Source organism: Mercenaria mercenaria, chromosome 18, assembly GCF_021730395.1.
Source record: "Mercenaria mercenaria strain notata chromosome 18, MADL_Memer_1, whole genome shotgun sequence".
NCBI classification, from domain to species: Eukaryota; Metazoa; Mollusca; class Bivalvia; order Venerida; family Veneridae; genus Mercenaria; species Mercenaria mercenaria.
In genome coordinates this window covers 25,521,993-25,549,816 of record NC_069378.1, presented here as the reverse complement: position 1 = coordinate 25,549,816, position 27,824 = coordinate 25,521,993, and the positions used below count along the sequence as shown (strand labels likewise).

Here is a 27,824-nt window from a genome sequence, read left to right as displayed (position 1 = left end):
TATAATCCGCCCCTGCCCCTTAGTTTTCCCATAAAAAACTCACATTTAAAAATTTGTTTAATTGCAGTAAAAACAAACATATTTATAATTGATTTTGAAGAAGGTAGATTTTTTTCAAAAAAGGGGGAGCATGGGAATGCTATATTTTTGTTTCCCCGCACAAAATATACCCCTTTTACAGAAAAAATTGGGTTTTTTTAAAAAAAAAATTTTTCCCAAAAATTATTTTTAAATTTTTGTATACACGCACGTGTTTTCCCCCCTCATTGTTTCCCCCCCCCCGGGTTCCAATATTTAACAGTCCCAATTCAGTTAAAAAATTGAAAATATTAAAAAAAAAAGATTTATTAAATTTTTGAAAAAAAAAATCCCATTTTTTTTAAAGTATGTGGGTTTGATGGGAAAACCCCCCAAAATTTATACGCGCCTTTAACACCCAATTAAAATTTTACCCTTTTGCAGAAAACATTCCTGAATAATTTTTTTGTATCATATTTATATATATATCTAAAGGGGTAAGACCGCCCGTTTCGATTATCACGGTATACCCCGGAACCCTGGGATTTTCACGCCGCCGCGTAATTAAACACACGGTGGGAATATTTCCACGGGTGTGTTTTTCCCCGCGACACCGGTTTAAAAAACCAAAAAAACACCCTTAGGTTAAAATGCCCCCGTTACATAAATGAAAAAACTTTTTAAAAAAAGGGGTTTTAAAACCCAAAACCCGACAAACAAAATTTTTTTTTAGACCGGGGGCCCAAAGGGGAGGGGGCAAAATTGGACTATAGGGCATAATCACATTAAAAAATGATTGATTACTGAAAACTTTAAAAAAAGGGGAGAGGGGGGGGAGGGAGGGGGGAGAGAATTTTTTTGCGAACTAAACACCACCACAAAAACCAATTAAAGGGGGGCAAAATTTTTTAGCAGTACAAACGGGGCGTTACTTTTCCCCACAAAATCCACTAACCGAAAAGTTAGTTTCGATGTGCTTTTAATACACACGCGAATTTTACTATAAATTCGTACTGCTTGAACATCTGCATATATATACGTAGGTGTTAGTTGTAGAAATTGAATTTTCATTTTAAGTTTTTCCTTGTCAAGTGGTCATACTCTCTATGTTAGATCCTTAGATATATTTAAACGTTTTTGGCAAAAAATTTGTAAAGTCTCATTTAAAATTATCTTTGACCATTTTGACGAAAAAAAAGATTATCTGTTTTTTGGGGTTTTTTTTTCCCCCAAATTTTTCCTCCCCAAAAGAATTTATTTTCTTTTTCTCCCCTTTCAGTATTTTAAGGTTTTTTGCTTTAGCCTTACGTTTTGAGAAAAATTGCAAACAGCACTAAATCATATTCCCATTTAGCAAAATTACTATAATAGCTTTTAAAACAAATCTGTTTCTTTCCCGTATTTCAGTTTTTTTTCCTTTAAACGCAAACCTATTGGGAAAAAAAGAAATATTTTTAATATTATCAAATAACACAACCCGGTGCTGATTTTTTTTTTGGGGAAAAAAAACCGACCATTTCTATTTTCAACATCTGCCTTCTTAAGGAAGATGTTTCAAAAAATATTCTGCAGCTGTATCATATATGGCATTTTCTGGTATATCATCGACTACTTTGCTTTGAAGATTAGCAAGATATATTTTATTTGTCTGGAACATCATCAGATGTGGGTACGGTCGATGAAATCATTCTTGTACAGTCGCTTCACAATCATTTGTTACATGTGCAGCCCAATCTGTATCTTTCGTCACTGCTATGTTTGTACAAATCACTGTTTCCCGTAAGACAGGGAGATACTACTGAAACTCATAAATAGCGCACAATCTCTGAAAATTTGGATGACAGTATCTTTTTCCATTTGACAGCTACTGTTACATTTTCACTAAATGATCTTTGCAATGCATTACTTTCAGGAACGTTGTAAACTTTTCCTTTCACAGAATAATGTTGGCTTTTGGGTATTTTTTCCACCACTTTTAATTGCCAGAAAGATAACCGTAAAGAAATAAATCTGTTTTCTTTCAGTCAAACTCGTATATTTTGTACAGATATCTTTGCAACTATTTTATTCAAAAGACTGGTTTTACAAGTTGTACACATACATTCTAAACCATCAATAGCCAGTGTCCTAGTCAAAAGTATGAATCAGTTTCATCCTGAATACTGTTGATAATCAAAACACTTTTCTTAATCTATATATGTTTACAACAGTGCGTTCTATTAAGAATTCTTGAAATAAAGATATATAATTGTCAATTTCAATCCAGTGCTTCCTACGTTCGGCAGCAAAGTTCGTTCACAGTTTGCTTATAACCAGCATTATTTCGTTTATAAGCTTTTCTGATCTTTTCCTGTCTTGTCATTAAATAGTTCTCTCTTTTTTGACCAGTCATTTAACGCTACATCTGTTTTACTATCCCCTTCTTTCTCTAAAACATTAGGATTCTCAAGTGTGAGCATTAGCTCCTATTTTGGGGTCTAATTATGTGTTTAAATCAATATTATATGTGTGACCACCCCATTCACCACATCATATAATAATTCTATTAGTGAATACTGTGCATAAATCAAAGCAAATCAAAAATACTAAATGATAAATTGATTCATTCAATCTTACTCTCGGTTTTATACTGAACGTGCTGAATACCTTCACGTCAGTACATAAATTGTGTGTAATGTATTTCAATAAATGCCAGTATTTAGTTTTACAATAAACATTCTGCCATTAACATTTGAAATTATAGAAGACCTATGCTATAAGTATATAAACGAGGAAACAATGAGCAGAACTACACAAACTAGTATCTAAAGAGGGCATCCGAGCTTATAGAGCCAGCACTTCACAGAAACTGTTCAAAGATCAACTTAAAAGCAGGCTCCATATCCAGGCATACAGACACTAAAAAGAAAAAGGCGCGAAAAAAAAAATGGTAGTCGCATAATGGCGGATACAAATAGTCCTCAGTTTTTTTGCTCTGTAGAGCTATTTTCCTTATTTTCTTTGCAATTTTTTTGCTAAAATCACATGACAGATCTTTACTTGACATGTAGGTAGCATTTTCATAATGAAATAACAACATTACAAAATTTTTCATGGAAACTTAGATCATACACCACCATAATAATTTGGGGTCTCGTTTTTTAGGTGATTTTGCAGTTTGTGTGTTTGACTGAAATTATTTTTCTTTCATCAAAAATGACCCCCACTTTTCTTTTGATTTTTAGTTAGTAATGACAATATTCTTCAAGAAAATGTAGGTTACAGACATTTAAAATGGGTCCTGATGTGTGCTGCGGTCACTGGAATTAGATCAGTTTTATATAGAATAAAGAACAACAACTATTTAGTGTGTTATAACCTCCAAAGGGTAATTAAACAATAGTCAGAACTATGAAAGTGGGAGTATTGGAATCCAAAACGTTAAAGCTAAAAAATCGACACAGTACCTCTAACAAGGCATAAATGCTAAAGTTAAAATCATCTTTCTTTCCCTACTTTTAGTATGTACAATATCATTTGATATAGAGTTGTAAATCCAAGAAAGTAATATGGGTACTGTTAGTATTAATATCAATGAATTGGAGCTCCCGGAGATAAAAAGTATCAACAATAAGTTTTGAGCAAAATAGCGTATCTAGAAACCCGTTATCGTGGATTATTATTAAATGCAATAAAAACGTTACCTGTGTATGTTAAGAAAGGCATAATATATCAATACAACACTAAATATGCAACATGTATGCACAGTTTATGCCAATGGCAATACCAGTTCCAAATTGTACTTATCAGTATGATTTATTAGATTACTTCTGGTATAATAATATAAATTATTTTGCACAGTCTTTTTGTACCTGTTTCAGCGACGCAATGCTTTAAAAGAGATGTTGTTAAGAGATTGGAAAAACAACAAGGACATAAATCCAACAGGAAAAGACACACTCAAAGAACTCATTCGCAAATACAAAGATGACGTACCGTAAGCAAAAAGCAACTTCAATTTAATTGCATTAATAAAAAAAAACATCAACTTTAGCAGTTTGGTATGTATATGTACAGTAGCTGACAATTTAAACGTAAAATATTTCAACGTTGATTAATCACTAAATTGAGAGTATGCAATATCCTGTATTTTAGCGATGATTTGATGTGGATGTGTTTCCTTTCTTTAGAGGATGTAATATGAATAATCTTAATATGTAATACATTTCTTGTAGTACACCGGATTCTGGGATTGGTACCTATGACAGCATAATCGAAGATTCTGATAGCTCGTCTGGTAAAGTTTATTACATATAACATACGATCGAATATTCGTCAGATCTAAGTTCCAAGTTAAACCTTAACTCATTGTGGAGAAATTGATGCACTTACTTCTTAGGTTTTATATATTTACTGCAAATAAATATTTCGGACTTTCATTCGACATACAAAACCGTATGTACATCCTGTGATTAGCGGCCCCTTTACACAGACAGTAAATACGGGAAACTAATATTGAGTTTGACTGGCCGTTGCGCAAGACCATTTAACATTTTACATAAGAAACAAAATGGCCGACGTCTCCCAATTCGAAAATTGATTCACTGATTATCCTTATATGCAATGTTTTATATCTATTTAACACCTTAGAAAAAGTTTATTTTCTGAAAATATCATCATTTTGCAAATATGTATAAGAGACAAAGCAGTTCGAGACATGGTTTTCTTGCGGACGCATTGGTCGAGAGAGCTAAGACGCTTTCCTACGGAGGTGAAGACCCTGCGTTCGATTCCTGGCTTTTTAAAATGCGGTGTTTCCTACGCTAGACACTTTATCATGATTGTTTCAGTCTTTCCAGCTGTAGATGGGTGCCAGCAAATAGCTAGGGGTAAGGTATAACCGGTTTTAATTGTTCTTAAAGCGGAGACGCTGAAAAGCTCTAAATACCTTATGTTCACTGTTTCTCAAAGCGACAGTATATAAAATTTACTTTTGTTATCTTTGCCAATGTTCACCGATTGACTTAAACAAGCATTTAGCTGGTGAGTGGTGTGCAACTTGTGAATTGAATGACTGATTAGTTTGCTTTTAACTAAATAAATAAACGAACCCGCCTGCTTAGCTCAGTAGGGAGAGCGCAGATCTACGGACCGCATGGTCGCGAGTTCGATCCCCGGAAGGGGCGTATGTTCTCCATGACGATTTGATAAAAGACGTTGTGTCTAACATCATTCGTCCTCCACCTCTGATTCATGTGGAGAAGCTGGCAGTTAGTTCTGGAGAACAGGTTTGTACTGGTACAAAATCCAGGAACACAAGTTAGTTTAACTGTCCTCCGTTGCATAACTAAAATACTGTTGACAAAAAACGGCATTAAGCCCAAAGCAAACAAAATAAATAAACAAAATGAATTACTGTAACTATACATTCAAATAATTAAATGGTATCACTTCATTAATTTATTTCTACAGTAAAGTAAAGAAACATCGACAACAACAACAACAATAAATGAAAAAAATAAAGAATAACGACAACATTTTTAAAAGGGAATTTTCTTTGAAAATGCATACACAATAGTGGTCAAACCAGAACTTGCTAAGTTCGTGTTCCAGTGCTCAGCGTAAATGTTGTAAATCTTAAATAATTAGAAGTAATAATTACTTTGACAGTAAGTTGCATCAATTCAATTGTTTAATAATAAATAAGGCAACCTTACGTGCTTCTTTGGCTAAACGATAAGGGTTTATCCACCAGCTTTTCATTTGTATTAGGTCAAAACTATCCAACCATGCCATCGGTTTAAGATATATCATTAACGTAATATTGTAGACCTCTGAGATTTCTGTTCGATTACGTATGCATGTACGGCTGCATCAATACTGAAGACAAGAATTTTTAACATGGTATAATTTACGATTTCATAACTGTCCTATTGGTGGTTATGTACTGCGGGAAGAGAGAAATAAACATTCTAAAAAATTAATTCTGGCACATCTGAACATTAATAGTTTAAAATCAAAATTTTAAGAAATATCTGAGATCTTAAATGATATGTTAGTCGACTTGTTATTTCTTTTAGAGACAATATTGTTCGACCATTTTCTTGATGCTACTGTAAGTGTGCCAGGCTACAAACTGGAGAGACGTGATAGAATCATAGATGGTGGTGGTTTATTAGCATACACCAGAAGTGACATTCCATCATGGCGCAGAAAAGATTTAGAATCTGGCCACAAAAAGGTAAACTTAAACAAAACAAAATGGTGTTTTCTAAATAGAGGATATAACATAGTGTCTTTTCATATTGAATTCATTAAACGAGTTGAATGAAATAACAAACTACGTGGCTCTGCCGAGCATGAGTCTGCCGAGCATTTTATCAATTTTATTCAACGTGTTTAACAAATTCAATGTGGAAAGTCACAAATGTAATATTCTTTTTATCACATGTTAGCTTTTCCTGTCGAAACATAAAAAAAATCTACTTTCTTTTACTATATAAACATGTCAATTTGACCAACGTCTCCTATACTATAAACGACGTTGTCGTCAAAGCTTTATTACACCAGTGTATTATCATTTTTATGTAATGGCTTTATTACACTCCCGCGACGTCAAACATATGCAATAGTAGGTGACCTAAATTGTGACTTTTTGTCAGAAATCAAAGGAATATCTCTAATTTTTGTGAACTGTTTTGTTTAAACAATATTATAAAGGAGGCTACTTGTTTTACAAAAAAATTGTTCCCTCTCTTTAAGATGTATTTTTAAAAATGTTTAAAGACATTATATTTTGCAACAGGAATCAATGATTGCCACAACATGATTAGTTACTGTATTGTAGTCAATATTACGATTCCAAACATTTGAAAAACAAACAGAAATCTCATATAGGAGTTTCAAAAAATTTAAATAGAAATTTTTCAAAATGATCTTTAACAAATAACACTTTTTGGAGATACTTCTCGTGAATTTTTAAATGTACATCATATACTGGTACTGAAGATAAACTCGAACAGATGATAAAGTCGGCCACCTTTAATTTATTCAATTGCAATTGGTTTTTTATATAATTGAACATGCCGTCTAATAGCAACCACTTATAAATTACAACACCAACTGGTGTAAACAAAAACAAAACTGGTAAATATTCTGTATAAATAAATGACTTACATTTGTCTGTTTAAAAAATATTTACCCAAAAATATTGGGGAAGAGTGTTTTTTGCGCATGCTCACTGTCAATACATGAAGGCCTGACATTGGGTCACTTTTCATTACTTGATCGGGAATGATTGTTGCATCATTTTTAGGAAAGTTTCAATATAATACTATGGAGATTTTTTTTTATTGACAAAGTGGTCGAATTTATCATCAGTCAACGTTCGTACATTCCCCATTTTACATATCTCTTTCAGGGCCTCACTTCTTGTGAGTTTGCTTGCTAAATATAAAGTTAAATTATGTCAATTATTCAGTAAAAGCTAAGCTTTATTCTGATACCAACCATTGATAACAATTCGCAGAAATAAAAAAGTTACAGGTAAAAAATCTCATTTTCTGTCTGAGTTTATCATGAGTACCAGTATATAACAGGTTGATTGAAGAAGATGTCACAAAAACATTTAATTAAAAATGTTCCAGCTAAACAATCAAATAGGAAGAACGAATAATTACAATACATGAATAAAACAATAAGAAAAGTAATTTACCAAAGGAAAAAAAGCATACCACAAGTATTTATAACATAAAAATTCGTAAAAATTGGGGAAATTACAGTCAAAATAGAAACCTGGTAATTAAGGTAAAAAAGCAATAAAAATCTATTTCCTAGAGAGATGTATAGTGGTCAGCAAAACCTCAGACTTCTGGCAAACTATAAAAATCTACCTATAAAAAAAAACATGCAAAAATGAATAAAAAATCATAGTAAATGAAAATGGTAATACAATCTCTGATACAAAGGAGTTTGCCGAAATATTTAATGAATTTTTCGTTCATGTGGCGAAAGACATAGGCAAAGATGAAGTTTTTAACTCTGAAGATCGTGAAAGTATACATAAAGTAAATGAAAATTGTTTTATTCCAAGTAGTTTTTCTTTTCAACTAAAAGATCGTAAAACAGTTACTTAAAATATAAATAAATTTAATGTGAAAAAGCTACAGGTGTCGATACAATATCGGCTAAAACTTTGATAGGAAAAGTTTCTCTTGTACCCTTCTATACAGACTTAGTTAATATTTCAATATCCACTAATGTTTTACCAGACAGGTTAAAAGAGGCCCAGGTAATCCCAATTTTCAAAAAGAATTATCATTTCAGTAAATGTAACTACAGGCCAGTCAGTATCCTGTCAAACCCATCTATCAATTTGAAATCAATTTACTGCTTATTTTGAAAATATTTTTGATGATTTTTTATGTGCATTCAGAATGTGTCATGGCTGCCAAACAACGTTACTAAGGCTTTTAGAAGACTGGAAATGTGCACTGGACTCAAATCACTATGTTGCAGCAATTTTAATGGACCTGAGTAAAGCTTTTGACTGTTTACCACATCCAATCTTACTGAATAAACTTCAGAGTTATGGTCTTTCAGTTAAAATTCTATCAATCTATATTTCCTCCCGTAAGCAACAAATTAAAATCAATGATATTGTCGGCTCAAGGGCTAGTATAGAGAAAGGAGTTCCTCAGGGATCTATGTTAGGGCCTCTCCTCTTATAACGTTTCCATTAATGATATCTTTTACCTTATCAAAAAGGCACTCTTTACAACTACGCAGACGAAAATACACTCTCTTTCTGTCACACAACTTTGATCTCTTAATGCAAACATTACAATCAGAAAGCGAAATACTTATTCATTGGTTTAAAATAAATTGCATGCAAGCAAATCCAGATACATTTCAAGCAATAACAGTTGGCAAAAAGACTAAGGAGAAATAACCAAAATTCAACATAGGTAGTACTGCAATAAAATTTGAAGATGAGGTAAAGTTATTAGGGGTTGACAATGATTTAATTTAAAGTTTGAAAATCATATAAAACATTTGTGCTAAGGCAGCAGAACAACTTACTATAATTAAAAAGGATAACAGATTTTTGTATTATCAAACTTTATAATTGTCTGTTGTCTTGGCATTTTGTTCTGCAAAGAATACCCGGAAATAGAATATATCCAGGAAAGAGCTCTCAGATATGTTTATAATGATTACAATATTTCTTATGATGGACTGTTAAACTTGGCTAAATTACCATCATTACATGTAAGACGTTTATGAACATTGGCAGTTGAAACATATAAGATATTAAATAATATGGCACCTCCTGTATTTTCCAACCTTGTAACTAAAATGATTCTACCTATAACTTCAGGTATTCTATTGTTCTTCAGGTACCGCAGGTCAGAACTACAAATTTTGGTAAGAACTCCTTTAGGTATGCTGCACCTTACAGAAATGCTGTCAATTTCAGCCAATTTAAAAACCAGATCTCTTTTTAGAATGGAAATAATTGTAAATGTTCATTGTGTAAAATTTTAATTTCACCATTAATTTTTTACTTCAGTTATACAGTCACACCTTTTTCTTCATCCATAGGACCGGTTGACAGCATACCTGTTGATGTACATGTCTTGAGTTTCCCTGTATGATATTATGTATTTATATAACCTTGCCTTTTAGTGCATGCAGCATTCCATCCTTGCTTTGTACCTTTCAGATATGCATAATGCATATACTCCTGGGTTGATGTATTGTTCTTTTCTTGAAGTAGTATTTCCTTGAATTTTGTTGCTGTTCAGTTCACCTCAGGTCTGATCCTGACTTGACAACTTCCTATATCTTTGTTTTAAATTATGCATTTTTGTGCTTTTTGCTGGTTCAGTTCTTTATAGTTCTTCGACCTAGAATAGCAGCAATCACATGGGTTTTTTTTATCTATCAGTATTACATTTAAATTGTTTTTGCCATGTCATCTTATGTTCTGTTATGTGCTTGACATGCTTTTATGTTAGTCTTACAAACTAGATCCCTTAATGCTTGTAGTTCTTGTAATCATGTCTTTCTTTTACAGCTTTTTATTTTTGTTCCTTATAAACTTTTTAATAAATAGTCGGTTCAAAAGCACCTGGAGTGCTTGTGTTGTATTGTTACTTATCTTGCCGATTCAAAATAAAATTTATTTTATCTTATCTTATGCACTCAAGTAATAGGCCTAATTCGGACCATAAACAAACCCCGTTGTATTTTCATATCATATCATGTTCAGCACCCGTATCAATCATATTAGAAGCACTGGTCTTAGATATAATGAAAATACTAATAGGTTCTAGGTTAAATGGTCTTCGTGTAACAATCCGCGTGCCAAAACTTCCCCACGACGTATAAAATAAACGGTTAAATAGTACACAAATCCATATTCAAAGAATAAAACTTCCATGACATACACTTTTAATATTTTGACCATATTCTCCTCCAAACATAAATTATTACTGATTACCCTGTTAATATTTCCACGTGGCGTCCCATTATTTAGGCATAGGAAATAGAGATCAATATAATTGCACCTTACTAATCCTACCAGGTGTTCTGTATTACAAAAGTGATTCTATTGTGACATTTTGATACAAGCAAAACTGTATTATCTGCACTGTAAAATACTTACTGGTATTTCATTTTATTATCGGCTTAAAAGTTATTTTTTCACCATAAGTAAGTTGACAAAATCATAGGAACCAGGTTTGGAGGGGTAAATCAAATACATATGAATAAATCCTAAACGTTTTTGTTGTGCAAAAAAGTATCATATTGTGTCTTAAACCATTTTCATTTTCCACTCATTTATGTAATTGCAAGGGGAGTAAGCTTATAGATATCTCTGCTTATAAGTACTAGCCCAAGACAAGAGTTGACATTCTTTGCGGATCACAACTTTAAATTAAATATTTAAACTTCTGTAATTGATATTAACAAAACTATCATAAATTTCACATTTGTGAAATCAATTTTGGTTATTTCAAGGACTTGTAAATCAATTTCTAGACTTTATTTAATGTGTTTCTATCATTGAAAATGTTAGGGCCTATCTCTACATGATTCCCAGTATTGGTCAATGATTCACACATTTAAAACCGTTACACGCCGAGCCGATTACACGTTTCTTAGTAATGTCACAAAATCAAAACCTTGGAACATGACCTATCTTGAACTTTTCTACTGATAAAACTAGTAATATTAACGCAAAAAAAGACCACCGCATCAAAAATGTTTAAAATCACCATGTCCATCGTACGTATACGTCGCATTTACATACACGGTTTATTGTACGTTCTATTTCTGTCATTTCCTGTCGATTTTGTCAACATCCAGCATGGTTATGTAAGAAAAAGTACTTCCTTTTACTGAAGTTGCATGGTTATGTGGTTTCGACCAGTAATTGTCTAGTTTCTTCAACAATTCGAGTTAACTGACCCCACCCAACACCACGTGAAAACAATAAAAGTTCACAAATTAGCGTGAGTGCGAGTTTAATTATCTAAATGCAATTCGAAACTTTGCTTACTGATCGCTGTCACCGTATTAACTCACACAAAATCAACAGTTTCAACATCGGTTCGTTCATTGTCGAAGCCATTGTGTGACGTCATAGGTAACTGTAGATTTCTCCAAAAGTATCGATAAAGTTGCTGTGTAAATGACTGTATCCAGTAAGTTCCGAACACAGGATAAAGTGCAATATTGTGAAAGCGTAATCATGTATTTTGTCACAGCAGAATTGTCATTTACAACACGGTTAGCGTTTAATATCAGAAAACTCGTACCGTTTCGCTAGACATAGCTCTGAGTGGCCATGATAAAAAAACTTTTCAGTTTTATCCCGCTTGCGTCAATGGTCGTGTTACTTATCCGCTTTTGTGAATGCTTGAGTTAGTTCCCACCTTTGGTATTTTCCAACATGATATTTTTTTCAATTTTCTGAAAATGTTCCTGAAATGTTTTTGAATAAAATAAGATTATAAAATTCTTTGACTACCGAGTGAATTATCACGCTACGGTGCTTTGAAAATTGCGAATTTTAAGAACTTTTAAAACTTATGTCTTTTCCCGCGTTTTTTTCAACCAAGATATCTGTTTGTAGGATTTATTTGCAGCCTTTATTTTACGTCTTGTTGCATCATTAAATAATTTTTCGTATTTGGTTAAAGCTCATTTCAACTGTTTCATGAATGATTAAATACAATTTCCCCCTCAATCCGGAAATGTTAGTTCGAGCCGATCTAGCTACAGCGCTCCGTGAAGTGGGAAGGTTGTGAATTTCTTGAGGAGAGTGCCTGCTGGTTAGAAACTATAAAGACAGGTTGTGTAAGCAGACAGCCCTGACATAATTGGAAGGTTGGTGAAAAACGGCTTAAACCCAAAACAATGGTTATCAAATGCATAAATGCAAACACTTATTTATTTCATGTCCGTACATTTTTATCATCTGAGATTAATTTCATGTTGTTTTGACAGCGTATATTTCGACCAACTTAAGGGGACGCATATTGCTACATTCACAGTTCATATAGCAATGCGGAAGGGGTGCATATTCAAGAAATCGATGGTGGGAAAATAAAAAACATATTCCTAAACTTATATAATACTGATGGACACCTGTAATATTCAGTATTTTGTGGATAAGGATGTGGTACTATGAATGTAATAGGAAAACAGAGGTCTTTGTGAAAGTTCATTCAACACAAAATATTAAGCTTTTGTATAAGGAAAAAATAGTTTTTTTACAATAACAGTGTTCCAAATAATGTTGAAGGGATGAGATTTTCTTTCTAACACACCAGGTTTGCTTAAACATGTAAAAATTTAACGCCACGTCTGTTCATCTCGGGATGGACGCCATATTTGTCATTGATAAAAAATGTAAACAAAAAAATCAGAGTGGGATTAGCATTGCAAGGGCATAACATGACATTCTACACAATGAATATCTCAGAGCAGATATCTAAGATGCTACACAGGTCAGGCGGGTTAAGTGCATAATGTCGATCACTTGAAATTTATCTTGAAAAGGTGGTTAATTTTAGTTTGTTTACATGGTTTTTAATTTTCCCACGACTTCTCGGCGATTCACTGCAAATGTATTACTGCGCCGGACGAAAGGTAACTCTAATAAACAACGGGAGACAACTTAGGTGTCAGCACGTGTACGATTTTAAAAAAAAAAACATGTCGATGATTATAATTTCTTATCAAATAATGAATCCTATTCAGATATTCGTCTTTAATATTAGAAAATTTTTAATTTCTGTGGACATTTGTCAAATAATATTACTTACAGTGGACTACTTTGCGCATCAAACTGGTTTCCGCTTCAGTTGTGAGGCACTTCCGTTATACTTTTTGACAACAATAACAAAACACAAAATGAATCAATAAAGTCACTTATAAACCGACTGCTACTTAAATCAGTGTAAGTAAAGTTGTTGTTACAACATTATACATGTTCGTTACGTTATGAGATAAAGTTTATCTTGAATTGCATAATCCATTAATTACGTTTAGATGATATTGCATTTACAACTTATTTGACCCCTCTTTTTACGTGAATGACAGCATTCTCGTGCAACTCGTGCAAACAGAATTATGAAAAGTATGGTGGAGAATTCAAGGACAAATTATAAATGACATTAAAGTGAGGATAACTGTATATTCGTCCAGTTTTGATCATTGACATTCCTGCTGTTTATTAGTAACTTTTGTAAACAAGATTAGAATGTTGCTTTTGCACATATACACATTGATTGGACCTCTCAACCAAATTTCATACCTTATTTTTGGGATTTTTAAGACAATACAATTCAAAAGTTTATTGAATGTGTTTTGATATTTAAGTGCATTGTAGTTCATGAATACCAAGTTAAAAATTAATAATGGCAACATTTCTAGGCCTTTATTGTAAGCCACTAGACTTCTGTAACGATAAATGTTTAATGTATTAAGGGGAATATACTCTTTTTAGTTTTGTAATGTGGCATTCCTTGACCACCGTATCTTTTCTTATGCACTACTTTGTAAACAAACTAAATAATGTGTTTTAGCTCACATATGCGAAATGAAAAGCAAGACAGTGAACTTATTTCACATTCTTTCTTTAAATTAGAATCTGTAGGACATTGATAAATGTTTGGACAAAGTGAAGCACTATTATTTTCGCACCAAAAAGTCTTAATTGTTGACTTTGAATGTACACAAGAAGTCTTATGTAATTCAACAATAATTTTCTTGTTTCAGTTTTTCTCATTTTTATTTTAGTGAGCAATCCTTTGTGTACTTATAACAGTTGAAACAGTATTCATTTCATTTACCAAAACCTTGTACTTTTTTGCGGGTAAATTTTATAATACCCCACCCACTTTTTTCTAATTTCAAAGTATGCGTCCCCTTAAAAGTCAGAATTAGCAGTTTGTTTTGGGATTTTACGCCCGTTTTCGTCAACATTTTTTTTTATGCCCCCGAAGGGAGGCATATAGTTTTTGAACCGTTTTTGAACTGTCAGTCTGTCCGCAATTTTCGTGTCCGGTCCATATCTTTGTCATCGATGGATGGATTTTCAAATAACTTGGCATGAATGTGTACCACAGTAAGACGACGTGTCGCGCGCAAGACCCAGGTCCGTAGCTCAAAGGTCAAGGTCACACTTAGACGTTAAAAGATAGTGCATTGATGGGCGTGTCTGGTCCATATCTTTGTCATCCATGGATGGATTTTCAAATAACTTGGCACGAATGTGTACCACAGTAAGACGACGTGTCGCACGCAAGACCCAGGTCCGTAGCTCAAAGGTCAAGGTCACACTTAGACGTTAAAGGTCATTTTTCATGATAGTGCATTGATGGGTGTGTCCGGTCCATATCTTTGTCATTCATGCATGGATTTTAAAATAACTACGCATGAATGTGTGACACAGTAAGACGACGTGTAGCGCGCAAGACCCAGTTCCATAGGTCAAAGGTCCTAAACTCTAACATCGGCCATAACTATATATTCATTCAAAGTGCCATCGGGGGCATGTGTCATCCTATGGAGACAGCTCATGTTTTACAAGCACTAAAATCTTTTTTCACAGTAACTTACAATTATCCCATTGAAAAATATTAGTCACGGATTGAGTGACTGCACATGATTGTTCGATTGACGGGCGAACGCTCCAACCAGTGTGTCATTCGGTCCGACAAGAGGTGTGGGAGTAATTGTGGACTGTGTGAATTAGACAAAGGCCTTTTTTCAAAGGGTCAGTTGTATTTCAAGTTTCAAAACTGGAATCGTTTTAAAATCTGAATTGCACATATTTGTTAACCATGGTTTAAAATGTTCATTTCAAAAGATAAAAGTTAACATTGTGGAAATGAATGGTTGAATATGCTGATGATTTTTTTCGGTTGTGTGTTAAATAGATATGCTTGTATTATTTTAAGTATGTAACAAAGAGCAATGAAATATGATTAAAATAAATAATGAAGTTAGCAGTTAATTGTTAAATGCGAAAAGTCATTGTTATCACTACCCTTCTGTTTATTCATATTAAATCTTTACCGTTTTTTTTTTGTGTTTTTTTTTTTTTTTTTTTTTGTGGTTTTTATTTTTCTATTTTTTAAATATAATAATATTATTATTATTATTATTATTATTATTATTATTATTATTATTATTATTTTGATAGTTCTGTCTGAGCAGTCATGATTCGGGAGATCCGGGTTCTATTTATTATGCGTAAAAGTTTTGAAAATGATGTACTCAGTTTATTCCTATCACCCAGTTCTATTTCAAGCTAAAATTGACAGCGGTTTAGCGACTATATCCCGCTATAATATTCACGTTCTTCAAATTTGAAAAAAAATCACATTCTAATAAAAACGGTGTAAGATTTTATTCGAGTGTTAAATATGAATACTGTCAAATGCTACAAAATCTTAGCCATATTTTCTCTCTAATCGTAAATAAATATATATATATATATATTGCTTCAAAGCGTTCATTTTAGCTTTGATGTTTTCCATCAGAATATATCACAAAATATATTTAAAGTAGGCAATAGTTATATCCACTCCTTTTATGAACTACAAATAGGTATTTTATTGTTTACATATGTCGAAAAACTGGATGCGAAATGAAATCTTTAGCATATAGACTGTTCACGGTGAACGCTTAAGACGCAAAGACGTGGCGTCGTCAAGCGTAATGTTTGACATTCCGCTAGATGCTGCTGCATTACGCCTTCTCGAATCTAACGATTACCGATGTCGAACTTTTTATTCAATATGTGCATGGTTGAATCTGAGAACCTACAACTGTTGTATAGATATCGTAATGAATTAACAATGACACAAAATATGTAAAAGATGTTAATAGCGGCATCTGAATTAAAACGAAATATTTTAAATGTCAATATTGTACATTTATATTCATGAATATCTATTATAGTAGCTTCAGATTTTCATATCACAGAAAGTTCTTATGCAAATAAACAAGCATCTTCTATAGTTTGTCTGTAAACATGTTTCAGGTGCCGATGATAAGTCCTTTGATAAAACATCGCTTTGGGCTGAATGTATTATGTTGAAGAGTATTGCAATTGCGGATAACTTAGTACAGAGAAAGGTTCTACCATATAACAAAGAACTCCACACAGCCTACCATACGTTCGGGAGACGATCAGAAACATTTTCTAAAATTTGTGGTATGATTTGTAAGGAAACCATGGCCACAGCAAAAGGTATAGTTGATGTCTGGGTGTCTTATTGTATAGAGGATTGTCTTTCAGATGGCAGACCTTCTATTATTTTTGTTGTGATTGCGAAAGATACTTCGAAAAACATTCATCTAACAGACTACAGATATCATTTGATTTCTCAAAACACATATAGCAGTGAAAGCGAAATCGTACTTGCTAGGGAGTTATCAGATGAAACACATGATATTTGCAGTAAAAGTGAAACTCTTGAAGAGTTACGACATTGTATTGCCCGCCATGCTGATGATCTTCTTGAAAGGCACAGTAATATTAACGTGATTTTGCCAAGTTTAAAGAAGTCGAAGGGATATTATTCAGCCAATCATAGCATTATCGATGAACCATGCATTGCACTCTATGTTCCTGTGAAAGGTTGTATACCAATAAATGAGGACCCATTTCCACAAGAACTTGATGGATTTAAAGTAGATGTTCTGGAAGGTAAATTCGAAACATATAACAGAGGACCACATGAGTTTCATGAACACCTGAAGATGGGACTGGCTATCCATGCAAAACTCCTTGATAGTAATAAACATTTACTTGGTGGTACTCTTGGAGGATTTGTCAACCATCCCGTTTACAAGATGTGTGGAATCACTTGTGCTCACGTCGTTTCTTCCAGTGCAGAAATGAACGCTGTCAAGCTGTGCGGTATTAAAGATGGTTTCAATAAACCAGTATTTCAGCCAGTGAATCACAATTCAAACCGTTCGGTAGAGTTGTAATGGCTGTTTACAAGCATGGTGATGAATCGTCATCAGGGATGGAAGCTGCTCTTTTTAACATACAAGGAAGATATCCTGAAGATGGCAGTTTTCCGATGGCTTTCAATGATATACAAGCAAGTACACTATTGCTTTATTACATAAAATTATCCCCCGTTTTAATTTTCAAGAAAAAAATTGTACGAACGACTTTGAAGATTTTATATTCGTACAAAGACTTCTAATTTGTTTGCGAGCAAAAATATTTGTCAAAAGAATATGATTCATAAGTGCACCTGCTAGAATTTGAACTACATTACAGATTTTTCACAGAATAATAAAAAAAAACTTCAGTCTTTCTAGCAGGAAACACATTTCTTTTCGATGTAATCTAGATTCAGGTATCTCTTACAAAGTTTTGTGAACAGTATAATTGTGTTTTCGCAACTGATCATTCATACTAAGGCAATGTTCATTTAAATATTTTTGTGGGGTTTTCAATAGTTGTCCATGCTTTATTCGTGCTGAGTTTGCAGTTTTATATAAATCAAGTTATTTAATAAATGACGGGTCCAGGTGAAGACATTCTAAAATGTATGTATGTATTTTATATCGTTATAACAAAATCTTAATTACGAGGTATTCTATCAATTTTATTTGAAGAATATTACCCCTATCACATGAGATCTTTACTCGTTATGACTAATATCTCGTTTTTTTACAAGAAAACATTTCGTTATTACAATAAATAATATCGTTATTGCAAGAAAATTGTATTGTTAAATTAAAGATCATTACGGCCAAATTTTCTGGTAATACCGAAACTTAGTGTAAAACTTTAGGGAATTTGACGTGTTTTTTTGTTTTTTTGTGTTTTTTTTTTTTTGTCTTTTTAGTAGAAAGGTGAAATTGCAAATTTCCGGGTAGGACTGCAACAAATGTCAGTTATGGCAAAAATTTAACCAATTTTACACGAACACTGCATGAGAAAGATAGGTCTGCAGCATTTGAGAAAGAAAGAAAAATAATGTTTTTGTAGCTCGGCTATTCAAAGAATAGGTGGAGCTATTGGACTCCAGTTTGTTTAATTATGCCCATTGTTTTCTCGTTCACAGTCATTATTTTATCTGGAGAACATACGCCGCTTTTCGTGGAATTGCACTCTGTGCATCATTGAAGGTTCCATGTGCACCGCCGTATGAATACATCTGCGGATGTCTCTAAATTACATTCTGGTACTTATAACATGTGTAAATATTGAGTTCTGCTCAACCCGGGGCTAGAGGGCGTCGAAGCTTGCACTTCCACTACCGTCCATGAACAGGCTCAATCAAACCGAGCCTGCAACATCTTCGTTTATGTCGTGTTGGGCGACCTGTGTTTTTCCGCTTTTTTATTTCATCCATGCGTCGGCGTCCGCGTCCCTATTTGGTTAAGTTTGTGTATGTAAGCTGGTATCTGAATAACCACTTGTGGGAATGGATTGAAACTTTACACACTTATTCACTGTGATAAATTGACTAACAATGCACAGGTTCCATAACTCTATTTTGCTTTTGTATAAAATTATGCCCCTTTTTCGACTTAGAACTTTTTGATTAAGATTTTATATGTATGCTGGTATTTCAGTACCTACTAATGGAAATGGATTGAAACGTCACACACATTGTTTTATTTTCATTTGACCGATAATTTGTGGGGCGATTTGGTTTAAAGTTATACGTTCCCCTTCAGGTTTTTTTATTGCAGCTACAAGTTCTGTAAAACATTGCAGTTTATATTTCGAAACTTTCGAATTTCATAGGTTGATGTACTCGTATCTCTCAACGTACAAGGTTGTTAGTCTACCTGTCCATTATTAACCTGTAGCTGTCCATTCTTAAAGTATCCATTATTTTAAGAATGGACAGCTACAGGTTAATAATGGACAGGTATAGTAAAATAATCCTGTGTATAGAACGGTATCGGTACGATAGCCTATATAATGGACAAAACTAACAAAAGATTACATCACAACCGTGTTTTAAATCTGCATATAACATTTTTAGATTTTTTCGAATATTTTGATGATTCATCTCTTTTGTGAACTGTTGACTATTTTATATAACATTATCTGGAAAATTTCGTCTTCAGGTTTTGATGAAAACAGACCGCTTACTTACAATTCGGGAGTTGTCTGTGAGGCATCAGCCATTAGCCCAAGAACTGAAGTGTATAAATACGGCATGGCGATTGGTATTACTAGAGGGAGTTTTGCTTTACAAGGTGCAGTTGTTCGCAAAGAAAGAATGGAAGGAAATAGACATAGTTTCGGATATAGTCTTAAAAATCAGTTAGTTGTTCTCCAAATAGGATTGGAGCCTTTTGCAGAAGCCGGAAACTCGGGGGCTTTGGTACTGATAGAAGGCGATCATCACGATTCTGTTGCTATCGGCATTGTTGAAGGTGGCATTAAAGGCAGAGTGTTTGTGACGCCTATCTGTGATATTCTAAGAGCTTTCGGGTGTTCAGACATAAAGATGTACCAGTTCAACAACTTAAAAAAAGGCTCTCTTTCAGGTGACTCTGGGTTAGACATTGATGATTCTGAAACGATGGATGTCAATAATTAGTAAGATGTGACGAAACTACAGACAACAAAACCTGCCATCATACACATACTGTTAGTGTCGTTATTTAATGTCTCTTGAGTAAACGTCTAAGATAAACAGCAGGCACCACTGTAAACATTTCCGTGAAAAGTTATTATATAATAAACAAATTATTATGGCAGCAACTCTGATAATATCTCTGGCATGTATTCTTTGAACCATTCTAAAATTATCTAATCTAGGTTTTGATATAGCCAAACTTCATTGAGACACGATGGAAGCTGAACTGGAGCTGAGAAAAAAAAGTATAATGATGATATGTTTAGTTTACAATATAAGATGTAATTACAAGTATCCTTATAAATGGGGCCTTCGTGGCCGAGTGGTTAAGGTCGCTAACTTAAAATCACTTGCCCCGAGCTTAGCTCGGGCTAGGAATTCTTAATGCGGCTTGTGAAATGTCGGTGGTTCTACCACGGTGCCCGCCCGTGATGAAATAATGCATCCATAAAAGCTGTGAAGTCCAATATTTATAGAATATTAGCTTTGTATCGGGAAATATGCACGAGTTCTTCAGCGGAAATATTGTGCGACTTTAGGAGCGCAATATTCCTCCGCTGAAGAACGAGTGAATATTTCCCGATGCAAAGATAATAACCTTTTTATTACATACGCATCTACACGCAATGATATAATATAAATATATATCATAAAATTGTTCAATAGACTGAAAAGGATTAACAATACTGAACTAAATAGAAAAAATAGTGCAACAACACACACTAAATTACGTCACGCACCCGATATGAAATTCAGGCGTCAGTGTATGGAAAAATATTGACGTTTCCGGTACCGGTGTAACTTAACGGGGAATAGAAACGAGTATGTAATAAGACCTATAATAGTGCCGGTGTGACGTTAAACCCAACAAAAACAAAATCCTCATATAAATTGCCGATCGATAGTTTGTGTTATAGTTCAAATACATATTTTGCCGAGATCAAGACAATTTTGAAGAAAAAAAAATATATAAACATTTATTTCTCATGTCATGTAATAAAAAAGTTTGGAAATCAGGAAAATAGTTCTGACTGTAGACTTGACCGGCAAGTCATTCAATAAGTGTATATTTATTGAAAAGGTTTCTGATGAAATAAAACTTTGCTTTCGTTTAAACAATATTTTATTAATCACAATTCATTTACAACATGTACATATATCAAAAAGGCATACAGGATTGAGTAGGAAGCTGAAAGCTTATTTGAAACTCTCTCCTTAAAACTTTGCTTAGTGTAATGGACTTTCAAAATTGAATTTCTTTGTGCCTAATTTTCCCTTTTCTCTGTAAAGACATATTGTAAAGTATCATTATTTAGCACTGTGTGCTTGTAAAATATCCAGTCTATGCCGTAAATAATTATATAATCAGAAAATGTAAGGAAATGAGGAGTAAAACTAACTAAACATTTCTCGAAGCTTCTATATTGATAGAATAACAGTCACGTTGAAACTTCAATTGCATAAACTAGTTCAATCTTGTGACAATTTATACAGTGTGTTTCTTTTAGTAGACTTGTGTTTTTCACTCACATGGCTAGTATCGCATTATACATTTGACTGATGTTTGACTGATGTTTTTGGCGGTGTGCAGTTTATTGCTTATTATTATGTGCCGATCGTTCACTTGTACAGATAATATGTTTATTTTAGCTTAAACTGTCTTTTCTTTATTGACCGATGTTTTGGTGGTGTGCAGTTTATTGCTTACTATAGAATTATTGTGTGCCGAACGTTCACATGCACAGATAATATGTTTATTTTATATTATACTGTCTTTTCTTTATTGACTGATGTTTTGGTGGTGTGCAGTTTATTGCTTACTATAGAATTATTGTGTGCCGATCGTTCACTTGCACAGATAATATGTTTATTTTATGTTATACTGCACAGATAATATGTTTATTTTATGTTATACTGTCCTTTCTTTATTGGCTGATGTTTTGGTGGCGTGCAGGTTATGGCTTACTATAGAATTATTGTGTGTCGAACGTTCACTTGCACAGATAATATGTTTATTTTATGTTATACTGTCTTTTCTTTATTGACTGATGTTTTGGTGGTGTACAGTTTATTGCTTACTATAGAATTATTGTGTGCCGAACGTTCACTTGCACAGATAATATGTTTATTTTATGTTATACTGTCTTTTCTTTATTGACTGATGTTTTGGTGGTGTACAGTTTATGGCTTACTATAGAATCATTGTTTGCCGAACGTTCACTTGCATAAATAATGTTTGTTATGCCCCCATTCAAAGAAGAAGGGGTATATTTTTTTTTTGCAGATGTCAGTCGGTCGGTATGTCGGTCGGTCCGTAGACCAATCCGTTTCCGGATGATAACTGAAGAACGCTCGTGCCAAGGATCATGAAAGTTGATACGGACGTTGGTCATTACCAAGAAATGACCCCTATTGATTTTGAGGTCAGTAGGTCATAGATCAAGGTCACAATGACCCGGAACAGTTATGCGGTTTCCGGATGATAACTCAAGATCGCTTGGGCCTAGGATCATGAATGTTGTTAGGAAGGTTGGTCATGATTAGCAGATGACTCCCATTTATTTTAAAGTCAGTATGTCAAAGGTCAAGGTCACATTGACTCGGAACAATTAAACGATTTCCGGACAAAATTTGAGAACGCTTGAGCCTAGGATAACGAACCATCATAGGGAGGATGGTCATGACCAGCAAATGTCCCCTATCGATTTTGAGGCCAGTAGGTCAAAGATCAAGGTCACATTGACTCAGAACAGTAGAACTTTTTTTTGCCAAATAACTAGAGATTTCTTTGGTCTAACGGTCTAAGATCAACCGATCAGTACGTCAACCTTTCAATGCACAGTGACCAAAAAGTTTCTGTTCCTTGTGCAGTTACTGAATGCTTTTGGGGTGGGGGGGGGAGCATTTCGTGTTCTACGAGCTCTTGTTTTATGTTATACTGTCTTTTCTTTATAAAATGTGTTTTTCTCGTGTATAAAATTGTAAGCAAACTTTGAATATGCCTTTTACTCAACGATTATAATTATAGAGATAGTCTATTTTGAAATAGAATTATTTTGACTGAGCGTTTTAGTTTCGGTCCTTACGGGCTGGTCAATTTTTGATATCTCTTCTATTGACAGACTATGATTATAACTATATTTGTATACAGTTAATGCATTGTTTAACACACAAATAGTTGAAACAGTCTGCATTGTGTTAATGAAACACTTTGTTTACGGATAATGCTGCCTCCCAGACTGCTTTAGTTGTGTTCTTTAGTTTGTAATATGAAAATGTCTTACTTACGTGTTTTATTTTCTCTAGTTATTTTTATCACACACTTTACGTTTGTTTTAAAAATTCATTGTATGTATTTTCATTATGTTGTTGGATGTTATGTTTCTTGCAATAATTTGATGAAAGCATATCGTGTAAATGACTTGTAGATCTTAACAGTATTTTACATATGTGTACGAATTAATTGTACACGAGAACGTGATTTAAGATTATTTAAAGTAAATGGATTTGATTTCATTTTTGAATGCATCAATGTTTAATCAATTTTATCTTCATTCATAAGGAAGATTAATAGCAGTTTTACAATGTACTGATTTCTACTACAAGTATGTAAAACACATGGAAAGTTTAATGATGTATTCTTAAGGCCTAATTATAGTAAAGGAACCAGAGTGGAAGCCGTTTGGTCTAGTCGTGAAATGGCCGACAGGTTTTTGAACTCTGATTTTTCACTTTGCATGGCCTCAAGGTCTAAATTAAAGTTTTTTTTCTGTTTAATTTCTTTGTGGATGTATTGTTGAAATTTTGGTAGAAAAAATGGAGAGGAGGTTGTATATGGTGAAATGAAACTCACTTTTAGTCTCCAATCGTAGAATTTATACATTATACACTAAATGCGTGCGGACATGCAAGAAAAATGCGTATTTTTGCCGTGCGCCAGATTGATAATCACTTCCGGACATGCACAGAACGACTGCACCAGATCTGTACTGAGAAACATCGGAACTTTTGGTGCTTTTAAAGTTAAGTTTTCGTGCCTTAATCCTTTAATTGTGAAGAAATTGATGACAGAAGAATACTGTAACGTAAAAAAAGTATGCTTGCTGGTTATAGGTGGGGAGCTAGTAATCACTAATAACATTGTCAATGATTTAGAATTGATGAACTACGAGTGCGGGAAACAGCACATGTATACTGATCTATCCTTCATGTGTAATCGATAAATAAACAGACCGATAAGTTAAATATCTTAATACGGGAATATAATTAAATGTTACCATTGTAGCCTATATTCTATAAAAACCAATACTATCCTCTTAAGATAAGGTTATTTTGTTGTAACAGTTGTTATTTTAGTATTTCCCCCATCATAAGCTGTTACCTCGATACACATTGAATAGTTTCTATAGCTACCTCTGTTGGCCTCATTTATCAGTAACCTTGACGATTGTGCGCATGCGCGGCCAACAACAGGTTAACGTGTACGCCCTAAAGATATACGCGGTGTTAGACGTGTTTCATTAATAGGTTAGTGCAGGAATTTAAATATTCGACGTAAGTATACACTTGTCAGCAGTTTTTCTTTCTTTCTGAATTTGATAAAAATAATTCTAGAAGATTCAAAGCGTTCTTGAAGTGGTAGTTTTATGCTAATATAATTATGTTCTCTGCATAATATGATAAGTTGTCCCAAGATAAGCATCACTTTCATTGTCTTTGCTGCAAATATAAATGTTGTACGCTCGTGTTTGCATTAATAACATCATAGCATGTGGTGAAAAAGATATCCACGTAAGCTACTTTTTTGTAAACGATTATTTTTTCTTAACATACCGTGTTTTAATGGTCTTAACACACACTTAATGTCAGTAACTTTTTTTTATAGTGAGTGTCTCATATAGTAAATGATACTCAGTCTCTACCAAGAGGCTACGAAGCAAACACATGTATATATACAATGAAAATGTAAAGGTATAATTTGTATACAAATAATACATACAATTGAAATTATTTTTTATGTAGTTGTCATGCAGCTGAGTCATAACGATTTATAACATCGTAATTGGAACGAGCTATTTCTAAAACAGTTCCAATTACTTGTAATTGAACCAGAATACAGCATACAACATTTAATCAACTTTGTATGTGAATACATGTATGTTTAAAGGCTCATAATGCCTTTGTTTAAAATGTGGCTGCCACTTTTTCCGTTATGAACATAAATATATCAGTTTCGTGTTAAATCCTATTTAACATATAATTGTTTTCTCTAATATTTGTATAAAGTAGAAAGTTTCATTGAATCTATTGTTTTATTACCTCCCTTTATGACAAAAACTGTAAAAGTTCATGTGCAGTATTAAAAATAGCGCTTTTTTAACCGTATAATTATGCATAACTTCTATTTGGACAGCTTTTTCATCTGTTTTTAACATAAACCGAAAAGCCTTATGGGACTTTAAATGAATATTATATGTATATGACATCATGATTTGAGCCGCGCCATGGGAAAACCAACATAGTGGCTTTGCGACCAGCATGGATCCAGACCAGCCTGCGCATCCGTGCAGTCTGGTCAGGATCCATGCTGTTCGCTAACAGTTTCTCCAATTTCAAAAGGCTTTAAAAGCGAACAGCATGGATCCTGACCAGGCTGCGCGGATGCGCAGGCTGGTCTGGATCCATGCTGGTCGCAAAGCCACTATGTTGGTTTTCCCATGGCACGGCTCATTTGATAAATATACTAAAAGAAAGTGAGTATGTATACCTATGATGAGAATGCCTTTCAGTCGGATAAGTTTTTTTGTATATATCTCGTCAGAGGTATTCAAGCTTTACGTTTTTTACTACCTCACATTTTGTGTATATTATGTTATCAAACTGGCGATGGAGTACGAACATCACAATATACCAATTTCTTGAGAACAAATATGCGAGACTATATGTTTAATGTCCTAATGATATATATTAAAACATTATAGAAAAGTTCAAACGAAGATACCCCATATACGTTGAGTTATTCATAGCAAAGAAATAACGTGTGGTTGATGAACATTCAAACTCTTCGCAACAGTTCACAGCGTTTTATCACCGTTAAAAGTAATAATATACAAATGCACCGATTATGATAATATATGCATTAGAGCCGAAATCGAAACTGCTCGTTCGTGACTTGTTAACGCGTTTAAATCGGCAAAAAAAAAATGCTCGTAAATGTATGAATAGGTAATTTATCCCCTAGGCAACGCGAATGTTACGAAAAGTATGTCTACCGTAAATAAATTTAAACTATTAAATGCACTTTATGTATGATTTTAGTTTATATCGGTACAGTGCAGTGAAAATGAGCATGTATTTGTATTAAACGTGCTTTTTTGGCGACCAGGAACTGGAGCCCTAACCTAACTCTGTAGACCGGTCAGAGGCATAAATCTATGTGACATTTAGTTCTTCACAGCGCTGGAACAAGAATAATTTCTAATGATAAAATAGTTATTGCATCAGTATTTGTCATTCAGTGTCAGTTGTTTATACGGCTGCATGATCCGGCGTACATGGTCAGGCATTTTATGGCTCTGGTCAAATCCTAATGAACTTTACCGTAGTTTCTCGGACAGTTTGATACCATGTGGGTCATTTTGGGTCAAGATTTGGGTCATTAGGTCAAATCGTAAAAGCCTTGTGAATACTAAATGAGTTACAGCGTTTACCTGATCTACATGAAACTTGGCCAGATTCTTTCCTTTATGAAGAATATGTTAAACTCTAAACTTGGCCATCTGGGGAACAAAAAATTGGAACTTTTTATGGACTTCTTGAAAACTACTTTTGAGGAAAGCTAGTTCACAAGGTCAAATCATAGATAAGGCTGTCCTACAGTACAGGTAGCAGTCTGCCCAAAAATTATTCTTGAGGCAAACTGTGAAGCACTGACTGTCTACATTTAGATACTAGAGGTATTTTCTATATCACTTACATGAAATCTGGACAGAATAATTGTCTTGATGAAATCATGGCCATTTCAACCATTTGTTGAGTATTATTATAAACGACTGAAATGGTAATGTATGTGTGTGTGGGAAGGGCATTACCTTTTTAGCTGAGCTCTAGGGAAAACGTGCATCTGTTCGTGTAAGCCTCTAGTCAGTTTCTATGCAAAATATTTATAGGTGTCATAAGTGGAGACACGTTTTTGTTTCAACTTGAGACTTCCAGGTCAAACGGCCGACATGTATCATTATTTCTGTATATCTCGCTCGCGTCTCCATACGACGCTTCTTCCTACGGAATGTGAATTTCATGTATTTCCCAAGCAATTTACTAAAGTTTCAGTTTCAGTTTGATATATTCATTGTCACTTTATTACACCGCAGATATGCGATGGGCAAGGCCAAAGTAATTTTCTGCTATCACAGTGCGAGGCGTCAACGTTAATATGTCCGTTTACTCTTAAACTGTTTTATCTGTATATAAATAAGGAAGTTGATACACTAGTTTCGTATTGAGTACAAGACGTGAATTGGTTTAACCGCGCTATTATCATAATGATGCTGTCTGCATATACAGATGAACCTCGATAACCATGAATTTATCAACAAATGTTGTGAATTTTACTCCGAGATAAAATTTGACAAAAGCTAGTCCGACACATGAATATGACCGTTGGAAGCGTCAAAA

General features: G+C 33.8%; 2 protein-coding genes across 3 annotated transcripts in view; both read left to right on the top strand.

The window, feature by feature from the left end:
• The window catches only part of LOC123538761 (uncharacterized), a 38,424-nt gene extending 28,203 nt beyond the window's left edge, over positions 1 to 10,221 (top strand). The window contains exons 4-7 of the mRNA XM_053530354.1: positions 3,879 to 3,994; positions 4,233 to 4,294; positions 6,078 to 6,238; positions 9,396 to 10,221. Of these exons, the coding sequence (XP_053386329.1) occupies positions 3,879 to 3,994; positions 4,233 to 4,294; positions 6,078 to 6,238; positions 9,396 to 9,503 (447 nt within the window). The 3' untranslated portion in view covers positions 9,504 to 10,221. The remainder of the gene's footprint in view (positions 1 to 3,878; positions 3,995 to 4,232; positions 4,295 to 6,077; positions 6,239 to 9,395) is intronic.
• Positions 10,222 to 16,121: 5,900 nt separating this feature from the next.
• Positions 16,122 to 22,951, top strand: LOC128550655 (uncharacterized). Of its 2 annotated transcripts, none has more exons than XR_008368361.1 (2): positions 16,122 to 17,637; positions 19,630 to 22,951. XR_008368361.1 is itself a non-coding variant. In XM_053530109.1 (2 exons), the coding sequence occupies exons 1-2, from the start codon at positions 17,517 to 17,519 to the stop codon at positions 20,106 to 20,108; spliced, it is 600 nt and encodes a 199-aa protein (XP_053386084.1). In that variant the 5' UTR covers positions 16,126 to 17,516; the 3' UTR covers positions 20,109 to 22,951. The 2 variants fall into 2 exon arrangements, 1 of the variants encoding a protein (XP_053386084.1); XM_053530109.1 differs by having other exon boundaries at positions 16,126 to 17,637.
• The last annotated feature ends 4,873 nt before the right edge of the window (positions 22,952 to 27,824 follow it).